This window comes from Ruditapes philippinarum, unplaced genomic scaffold (assembly GCF_026571515.1).
Source record: "Ruditapes philippinarum isolate M1 unplaced genomic scaffold, ASM2657151v2 ctg1086_1_1_1_1, whole genome shotgun sequence".
Classification (NCBI taxonomy): domain Eukaryota; kingdom Metazoa; phylum Mollusca; class Bivalvia; order Venerida; family Veneridae; genus Ruditapes; species Ruditapes philippinarum.
In genome coordinates, this window is record NW_026857769.1 from 129,856 (window position 1) to 141,015 (window position 11,160).

General features: G+C 33.5%; 1 protein-coding gene across 1 annotated transcript; it reads left to right on the top strand.

The window, feature by feature from the left end:
* Positions 1 to 668: 668 nt before the first annotated feature.
* On the top strand, positions 669 to 10,573 carry LOC132750882 (negative elongation factor B-like). Its single transcript, XM_060740946.1, has 7 exons — positions 669 to 1,652; positions 2,729 to 2,831; positions 3,294 to 3,389; positions 4,315 to 4,503; positions 5,891 to 6,070; positions 7,576 to 7,695; positions 10,282 to 10,573. The coding sequence occupies exons 1-7, from the start codon at positions 766 to 768 to the stop codon at positions 10,417 to 10,419; spliced, it is 1,713 nt and encodes a 570-aa protein (XP_060596929.1). The 5' UTR covers positions 669 to 765; the 3' UTR covers positions 10,420 to 10,573.
* Positions 10,574 to 11,160: the final 587 nt, after the last annotated feature.

Below are 11,160 nucleotides of genomic sequence, written 5' to 3' on the forward strand. Positions count from 1 at the left end.
TACGGTAAGAGAATATATATTAATATGTAAACCAATCGGTATACATGCATGCGGTTTTTAAGTTTTGTAAATTAACGTATACATGTTTGTCTGACTATGTCATTATTTTTAGTATATCAGTAAAATAATCTGTGTAGATGTGAATTTTGTCTACCTTTTGTGTTCATTTATTGTAATGCGACTCATCGTCATTTTACACTATTGTTTTGTATTAATTGCATGTGTTACCAATGTCATGCAGACGCGATCGAATAACAAATTAAGCCTTTTTATATCGTATTGTTAAATAAAGTTTTATCCTCTTATTATTTAACAATCAAAATCCCAATAATTGGTCAATTATCACCTGCATAACGTCCAACTCTATGCGGTTATTAAAAATTTCATTTAACTGTTTAATTCTCAATTAATAAAATGCATTAATTACTATTTGTATATGTTTATAATGATATGAAAAGAAAAAAGACAATATTTAAATATTTTTATTACATTAAATCACGGTCCGCTTCGTCTCGAGTCACGGTCCGCCCTGTCGCAAAATATGGTCTGCCCCGTCCAAACATACGGTCCATCCTGGTACAGTCCGCCCTGTCTCACTGTCCGCCTTGTCCTACGATCATCAATAGTAGAGTCTGACCTTTTATGAATAATAGCCGAAGATGTTCCGATTGTGAATCACATAAACTCTTCAATTTGGAGGAAGAAGCACTTTGTTCGAAAAAAAAAAAATTGTTTCACTTACTAATAGTTTAAATATACGAATAAATGTCAGGTCTCGAACCTCTTGGAATCCCTGGTGGGGACCATCTCCGCGAAGCCCTCACAAACTGCTCGGATCCACTGGCTGCCATTGAAGAGTTCCAGCAGGAGAATGGCGTACTCCTACCGTCTCTAAAACCTGCTCTCCCATTTTTAGATCTTCATGGTGTCAAAAGATGTGAATTTCACCAATCAGTACTGGAGGAAGTTCGGGAAAAACTGATACAGAAAATAAACGAAGTGGTTAATGGAGATGATAAAGAACGTTTTCAAAAGATTGAGACCATGTTAGAGAAGAGTTTTTGTGTGATAAGAGTGGCATCACTAAGGCCTGTTATAATGAACATGTTGAAAACTTTACCTAAGATTAAAGATGTTTATCTGAAAGAGATCCTTGATGATAAAGAATTGTATAAAGAAGCTGCAACAGAAGTGAAGAGACAGATTTGGGAAGAAAATCAGGCGCTGTTTGGAGACGAGGTTTCACCATTGCTCTCTCAGTATATCAGGGAAAAGGAAAACACTTTGTTTAGTCATGAGAATTCATTATCAACATTTTTCTTAATGTCTCCAAAAGCAAGACGCCAAGGTGAAGTCGTTCAGAAGCTTACACATATGGTTGGGAAAAGCGTTAGGCTTTATGATATGGTGTTACAGTTCCTCAGAACTCTGTTCTTACGGACAAGGAATATGCATTACTGTACACTAAGGGCAGAGCTTTTAATGTCTTTGCATGATCAAGAAGTGAATGACATTTGTGCAGTTGATCCATGTCATAAGTTTACGTGGTGTGTTGATGCATGTATAAGAGAAAAATTTGTTGACTCCAAACGCGCAAGAGAGTTACAAGGTTTCTTGGATGGGATAAAAAGGGGACAGGAGTTTGTTCTTGGGTAAAATTTTTATACAAATTTGATCCACCGTTGTATTTTCTATAAAGGTACAATGTATTTAGCACTACTTTTAATTATATCTTTATTATTAAAATATTTAATATTTTACTAGAGGGTATTTTACTAAAACAAATACTGCAATTATTCATTGTCAGTATCTTATATTTATTATAGATTATTAGTTGGAAGTTGCCCGTACGGCTAGCCAAAAGCTTGTACAGGGACTGACAATAGAATTTTAGAATGCATTTCACGAAACATGCAAACTTTTCTTAATGATGAACAAACTTCTACTGTCAGTAATTGATACAATTATCAGAATCTTACAACAATTATTTTTGTGCTTCTTTTCATTTTTAAAGGTGTTGAAAATTAACTTATTGAAACAAAAAATTATTATTATAATAATTATCTGTAATTTTTTTCAATCAATGTTATTCAACTGCAACAAAATGCTCTTTTTTTCTCGCCATCTTGAGATGACAATGTACGATATTCAAACTTTCTTTAGCCAACATGGCCATTCATCTTAAAAAAGTAAACATACAAAGACATTCTTTGCTGTTTCTTGGTTAAAATCCTCAATTACATATTCATTTTTGACTTTCATGTAATTTTTAAAGTGCCATACAGCTCGAAAATACTGTGAATATAGTGTTCCCTGGCTAGCTGTATGTGACTCCCGTAATGCTAGAACTTTTGCTTAGCCGTACGGACCCATACTGCTAGCCACTTCCGTATTAAATGGCCAAAATGTATATCTATCTTCCATTAATGTCAATTTTATCACTTGCGGGGACGTAGACATGACTCTAGACTTGGTCTAGTCACTTCAGAGACAGCTATAAAGGAATCCTGGAACTAGTCTCTAGCTCTTATTGAATAGACCCCATTGTTCTTTTCTATGCCTAGTGTATAGCACTGATGCATTTGAGGATTACCTGGATTTCTTACCTGTACACCTTTAGTTACATGTAGGTGGGATAAATGTACATACTTACCCAGTCAAAAATTAGTTAGCAAACTATTACACAGTGCCTGCTGAAAATGAAAAAAAAATTGTTTTTGTTTTTCAGTGATTTGTCAATGATTCTTTGTGATCCATATGCCCTCAACACAGTGGCTCTCTCCATTATGAAAGCTCTCCAACAGTGTATTAACAACGATGTTTTACCAAGAGTAAGTAATAGCTAAAGGTTGCATTGAACACATTGTCCACATAATTTTTTTGGTTATTTTAGAGGGTTTTGTTATGAAATAATTTTCCCCAAATAGCACTTTCTAAACAATAAAGTGATAGATTATAAATTTCAAATAGTAAAATTTGTCCTATTTACCACAAAAGAAGTACAACTCGACTGATATTGATGAAATTTCATTCGATTCTTTTGAATTGTAATATTTCAATAAATTGAATAATCTAACTTGTATCTGCTTGTTTTATTTAGTTTAGTTTATTATTCTGTGCAATAATATTTTTGTAAAAATTGGCCATGTGTTATAAAACATGTATTTGGGTTTTATGAACAGAGTCACATCTTTCAGTTGTATAGCAACTATTTGATTGAATACAGACTTAGTAACTTAAGTTATGTTCAGGCATTTAATAAATTTGAATAAATTGAAATTCATACATTGCAGGAAAGTACAGACATTATCCTATTGCTACGAATGCTTGGTTTGGGTCTTGGTGCCTGGGATATGATAGACAGTCAGGTTTTCAAAGAACCAAAACTGGTATAAAGCTAAAATGAGCCGTGCCATGACAAAACCAACATAATGGGTTTGTGACCAGCATGGATCCAGACCAGCCTGCGCATTCTGATCAGGATCCATGCTGTTCGCTTACCAACCCTATTACAAGTAGAGAAACTAATAGCGAACAGCATGGATCCTGATCAGACTGAGCGGATGCGCAGGCTGGTCTGGATCCATGCTGGTCGCAAACCCATTATGTTGGTTTGTCGTGACGCGGCTCATTTATAAAAAATTAAAAAATTGTGTAATCATGCTGTTTCCATAATTTTTATGGTCGATTCCTGAAAGAGTTGTAACATAGTACTGTGTTTCTGTTATTTAAGACACATGAAAATAATGTTCTGGAATAATATAATTATAATGCTGATATTTTATTGTATATTTTTAACGGTTAAGCAATAATTTTGTGCCTATGCCATATTGCTCAAATGTAAAAATTTTGTAAACTGTAGGCAGCTGTGTTATAGCTTTATACGCTTTAAAGAAAAAACTGTTATTTCTCTTCCATTTATATAGAAATACTTTTAAGATGAAAAAAAATTGGTAGTTGGCAGTACGGGGGAAGTCAGATAAAAAAATTTCAGTCATTTTTTTTTCTAAATTTTTCGTTTTTTTAAATTTACAGTTTATAACACACAACTGAAGCAAAATAAACTGACTACTCTGTAGTACTATACAGAATAAAGAGTAATATGATCTTTAGTTGTGCCCAAGTGTTTAAGGTAGCTATCTTGTATTTACTTTCCCGCCACTGCTTTGGGTACAAATCCCACTAGTGCGGTAAATTTGAAAAAAAAATCTGTTTCTAAGCAACAACTGAATGTTTCTGTTATATAGATTTTGAAACATAACAAAGAGGCTTATAGTCATGTATTAAATAAAATTGATTTTTTTTTTAAATCAGGAACCAGTTCTGATAACAAAGTTTCTGCCAACCCTTGCTGGTACCGTAGTTGATGATCAGATACGTCCAGTGGTTGCCCGTCTCTCTGATGAAGCACAGCCAGTGCAACGCCCACCTTCACAACTGTTTCTCATCTTTATAAAAGAGAGTGAAGTAGCTGCCATGATGGCTCTATATTATACTTTACAGGTAACATAATGTCTCTGTAATGATCTAAAGATACAGTTATATAATAAAGTTAATATCTTTAAGCGCTTTCATTAATTCTGGGTAAAGCATTTCAATGATATATCGATATTGGATGAGAAAAATTGTTGATACACCGATATGTTGATAATTACTTACAGTTACTGATCAATTCTATTTTTTACCAATTTAAAAATGACTTCATTATAATTAATGTCATGTTAATACATGCACAATTATAATTATTCGTGTTTTTTTCCGACCATTTTTGTCACCACTGCTGTACAATATGTCTATAATACATACTGTAGCAACAGCATTGTTTTAGACATAGCCACCTGATTCTGAATATGTTTTAGGTAAATTTTTCATAATTTCTAGACATGTGATAAATTAGACAAAGTTATTGATTTGTTTCAAATGTGTATAAATCATTGATCAACAGAAAAATATTGCTAATACATCAATATTGTATAATAATTATGTTTTGTTTGATTTTATTATTTTTAATGATCAAAAATTCTCCCTCCTTGAATAACTAATACAGTTATTGTTTAAATGTGTAATTCTTGTGGGCACTGATCCTTTAGGCTTGATAAGTAGAGAATATTTGTTTGCTTTAAATACATATGAAACAATTTTCATTAAAGGCACATTATGCCTTTATTATATTATAGACGTTTTTTGCCTGATGAAAGTAACGTTAAATGTGAAATTATTTGTCCTAAAAGAATCAAAATGTAAACAAAGAAGTATTTTACATGTAACTTCCATACAAAATAATAAAACACTATAACTACAATGTATACTTACTGCCAAAAAGCAACAGGAGCAAAAGATGCTTCAGGTAATTGGCTTAATTAGTAACTTTTTGGAAACTATAACAAAAAAACAAAAATAAAATGTTTTTGAAAAATAATATAGAAGTATTTCTGGGGCATAATGGGCCTTTAAGAAGTAAAAATTGTTAAATATTTTCACGAGTGCAAATAGGTTACTTTTTAGCTCGTCTGTTATGATGAAATAGTCAAGCTATTATTATTACTGCTTAATTATTGCCTTTGTTGTAGCTATGCAGACTCAAATGAGCCCATTGCTCATATAATTTTAAAGGGTATCAATATGAAACTTTGAATCCTTGCTTATTATGACTAGAGTTAGTTGAAAGACAAGGGGCATAATTCTGAAAACTATATTTGAGGACTTACGGACTTATGCCCCCTTTTAAATTTTTGTCAAAAGTACTTTTTTTATTCTAAATGGACAAGGACATTAACATCACATGTGCAGTGCTCTTGTTTACAATTTTGTATATTGACCATATTTGACATTTGTTTACTTATCCACATATTTGGGGTATTTATCCTTTTTGAAAATTGTACCATTCCAGGTTTGTAAAAATCGTGACAAGGTTGCCATTTGTCAGATGCTGCCGTGTCTGACAATTTGTCAGAGTGAGCGCCATTTTGATGACACCTTCCTTCATTCCCTTGTATCTTATCTTATCTCCATGGCTGAAGAGTTTACCAATGATGACTTCCATGAGGTGGTTTTCAACCAATTCTTTAAGGTGAGTATCTCTTGTCTGGTAGGAAATTCTTATACCAATATCCCTCATATTCACAGTGGACAGTTCTTAATTCTAAACTGGACAAGTCTACTTATATTCACAGTTCTGAATTCTAAACAGGACAAGTCCATTTTGCAAATTAAGCATGTTTTACATTATCATGGAACAACCAATATTCAATCAGTTAAGCTGTTTTTAGCCAATGATAAATGAAAGGGGAAAGGATACTTTAAATTTATTTTAGCTATGAATGCATGTATCAACATATATTCATTTTAAGGTTGGTACATTTTCAAGAAGTCTTGGAATCTATCTTGGAAAAACAATAAAAATGATATGACCCACTCAGGTCATTCGCAGAAATATTTTAACCTAAATTCAAACAGCAGGGTAAACACCACTGAAGAATTTGTTCAAGATATGTCAGGGCTGCTAAAAACAGTTTTTAAGATAGTTATTATAGACTCAAATTGAATTTCATGACTATGCATTCTTACATATGAAAAAGCTCTCTAGCTACCTTACAGGAGATTGGTTTAACTTACAGGAGATTGGTTTAACTTACAGGAGATTGGTTTAACTTACAGGAGATTGGTTGGTACAACTGGTGTGTCTGCCTGTGACTACAGTTATTCATAGAGGAGCACTTTCAGTCTTCCTCTGCCAATAAAGCTGGAAAGTTGCCACATGACCCTAGATATGTCTCTTTGACTTAAATCCCAAACAGAAACTAACACATGTAAATGTGATAAAGTGTGGCATAATTAATGTCCATATTAATGTAAACCATGTTTTTGCTAGTTCAAATTGTCAATATCAAGAATCTTGATGGAAATTTCATGTTACTCCAAAGCTTCATATAATCAATAGTAATACCTCTGCATAATGGCCGGCCCCTTTAAAGAGAAATTACCTCTTAACAACAACAGTATCAATTCTTCCTAAAGTTTGATTTCACAATAAAGTTAACCTATCTTACAGCAATACCTCTCAGAATCAATCAAAATATTAGTCTCCCAAAGGGTGGTTGCTCTTTAGAGGTCATACTAGCGTTTAACATAATAATTATTTTTTGAAAATACAAACTCAATTCTGTATTTAGCATTTTGTATTTAACAAAACTTGTAATTTTTAATGTACAAATTGTACACCACTTTAAGACTATCTGTATTTTCTAATATACATGTATTATGTACAATCAATTTTGAAAATGTGTCCAAGCTCAATCGGCTACCTGTACCTGCTTTAATGATACTGTTATTTAGAATCAACCATGTTATCAATTTGAAGAAATTTTTTTACTCATTTGAGGCTAATTTGTTTACCTCATTCTGAAGAGTCATTAGCTGGAGCACTAAGATTTGCCTCATTTATTTTATTTGTATTATATTCTACCAGACATGCAGATTTGTTAAATTTTCTTTACTATGCTTAAAAGGCATCAATTTGTCAAGTTAAGATATAGATTTATCATTAGGTAATTTTGATTTTATTGTTGTTTTCAGAGTGGTATGTCCAAACATAATGTGTTGCGTCACATGTTACGCCTTGTTTATTACGTCCACCCGAGAATCCCGCAAGAAAAGCTGACTGTTTTGATGGAAGCCTTAAAACCAAATCAAGGGGTAAATTCAGAAATGTTTTGTTTAGTAGCTCAATGCAGAACTTTGTCCTCAAGATGATTTGTTGGATTTTAAGTGACTGTCACACACAATCACTGAGGAGGTCATAAAAGATTCGGACCCACAGCAGTGTGGGGCAAGGATTAGAATCTCATTAGTGACTTTGTATTTTTTTCATATTTGAGCTATTCAGCTACTTATGGAAGTCAGGTGCTTGCCTGGGCCTGACATAATGCATTGAAGGGTCACATGGTGTTTTTCTCCACCAGTAAAGTTGGAAAGTCGCCATATGACCTTTTACAGTGACTGTTGATATTACTTAAAATCCAACAAATAAAACAATGACCAATGATGGACATAGTGCTGAGATTTTGTAATCTATAAATGTGTGCTTTTGAAAATATTTTCTTTTTTCCAATTAGCATTAATCTTATCTAACTTATATGCTGTAAAGCAAATTATGGGAGCTGTTTTGCTTAAATTTAAGTGTTTTGATTTACACTTTCAGTATCTATGTCCTGAGACTCTGAATCATTCACTTCTTTTTGTACAACAAAATGTTATGAAACATTAAACATACTATTGTTTGGATGAAGCTTTGCTGACATGTGTTTTTGTTTTATTGTGTTTTTATGCCACCGCAGCATCTGCGATGCGGTGGCATATAGCGATTCACCTGTGTGTGTGTTTGTTTGTGTGTGTGTGTGTGTGTGTGTGTTATATAGATTATATAGTGAACTTAAAAAATCTTCTTGTGAAAAACCACTAGTCCAATTTCAACCAAACTTGTCAGGATTGATCCTTGGGTGAAGGGCTTCCAAAGTTGTTCAAAGAATTTCATTCCATGCAGAAATCTGGTTGCCATGGCAACCAAAATGAATTATAAGAATAAATTTAAAAAATCTTCTTGTAAAGACCCAAAAGGCCTAGAGCTTAGATATTTTGCATAACGCATTGTCTGGTAGACCTCTACCAAAATTGTTCAAATATTAGCCCTGGGGTCAAAATCGGCCACGCCCCGGGGGTCATTGATTTTCACTATATGTACATGTAGTAAAAACCTAAAATACCTTCTTGTAAAGACCCAAAAGGCCTAGAGCTTAGATATTTTGCATAAGGCATTGTCTGGTAGACCCTTACCAAGATTGTTCAAATTATAGCCCTGGGGGTCAAAATCGGCCCACCCCGGGGGTCATTGATTTTCACTATATGTTCATATAGTAAAAACTTAAAATACCTTCTTGTAAAGACCCAAAAGGCCAAGAGCTTAGATATTTTGCATAAGGCATTGTCTGGTAGACCTGTACCCAGATTGTTCAAATTATAGCCCTGGGGTCAAAATCGGCCCCGCCCTGGGGGTCATTGGTTTTCCTTAAATGTATATAGTAAAAACTTATAGTAAAAACTTTAAAAAAGTTTCTTCAAGCAATTGACAAATGCTGGAGGTTAGATGTTTTGCATGAAACATTGTGAAGTGGACTTCTAGAAAGATTGTTCAAATTATAGCCCTGGGATCAAAATTGCCCCCGTCCTGGGGTCATTAATTTTCAATATATACATATAGTAAAAAGTCAAAAAATCTTATTGTCTGAAGGTACAAGGCTAAGAGCTTTGATATTTGTTAAATAATATCATCTATAGGTACTCTACCAAAGTTGTTCAAATTTTGCCTCTAGTGTCAAAATTAGCCCCGCCCCGGGGGCAATAGGTTTTCCTTATATGTATATAGTAAAAACTTAAAAAATCATCTTCTCTAAATTTACAAAGGCTAAAGTTAAGATATTTTGCATGAAACATTATGTAGTGAACCTCTAGTAAGATTGTACAAATTATAGCCCTGGGGTCAAAATTGGCCCCACCCCCAGGGGTCATTGATTTTCACTGTGTACATATAGTAAAAAATTAAAAAATCTTCTTGTCTGAAGGTACAAGGCTTAGAGCTTTGATATTTGGTATATAATATCATCTATGGGTCCTCTACTAAAGTTGTTTTAATTATGCCCCTAGTGTTAAAATTACCCTGCCCCAGAGGCGATAGTTTTCCTTATACGATAAAGTAAAAACTTGAAAAATCTGAAAAATCTTCTTCTCTGAATTGAAAAATCTTCTTCTCTGAATTGACAAAGGCTAGAGGTTAAATATATGGCTTGAGACTTTGCAAAGTGAACCTTTACCAAGATTGTTCAAATTATTGCCCTGGGGTCAAAATTGGTTCCGCCCCGGGGGTCATTGATTTTCATTATGTACATATAGTAAAAAAATAAAAAATATTTTTGTCTGAAGGTACAAGGCATAGAGCTTATAATGCGGTGGCATTGCATTTTTCTCAAATGCAATCTTGTTTATTTTATTTCATAAGTAAACACAGGAGTTATAGCCCTTTGCTTGGCTGAAATTCAGGCATCATATACTCTGCTCCCTGAGAAAATGAAGAAAAGTTACCAAACATTACACAAGTAATTTAAGCTGCATTATTAAATGACAAAACTGAAGGTTGGGGACATATATAATATTTATCTAGTTAACACAGCGTTAGTTTTTTTTCAGTTTGATTTTAAATAGCTTAAAAAAAAATTATTTTTATTTTAGCATAGTGATATAATTAATACCACGTACAATGCCCTAGTGGATAAGATTGAATCATATCAGCCAAGTCCTACAGCTCAAGCAGAACGTCTAGATTCCCCATTGATGAGTGTTCCGGCTCCAACACCGGCCATGATGTGAGATGTATAGATCCACGATGAGAATGAAAGATAAATTTTGTACATCTGAAGACAACGATGATGATGATGTTTCAGCTCAAAAGCCACACACAATTTGAGGCATAGGTCATGGGTCAATCAAAAGAGGTGTGACGATAGTAATCATGCATGTGCTTTAAAACTAGCAAAATTAGTGTATAAGTGTACAGACTTAAAGACCTCCGATGAGCTGAAACATGAAATAGCTACAGCTGATGTGTGTCATACTTGTTTGTATAAGCCCCCTTCCAAGGCAGTCACATGGGAATATTAGGTGTGCATTAGCCTAAGAATGGTATTCATGTTATGCATGATTGGACAGTGAACACAAGAGGTGATCAGTGCTACATTTGAAGAAAAGTTTGAAAAAGTTGAAGCAAACCCCCGAGTATGAAAGCTTTTGTGTCTCCGTAAAGATGGTATTGCACGGCCGTGCATATTTTTTGACTTGATGTCATTTTTGTTATAAACATAGTGAAATGACATGCTAAATGTTAGAGTTACATTCTAGGCCCGTCAATGAAAAAAATGATTCTTTTTCACTTTAAACAACTTTAAACAATCTTTATTTTGGGTATGTGATAAATAGAATATTATATTCGTGTAGGTCCATTACTGAATTTATTGAACTTGTTGAATAAAATAATATTTTGCTCGCCAGAGTTGAATTCAACCCGTTCAATAAATCCAGTATTTAACTTACACTCATTTAATATCCTCTATA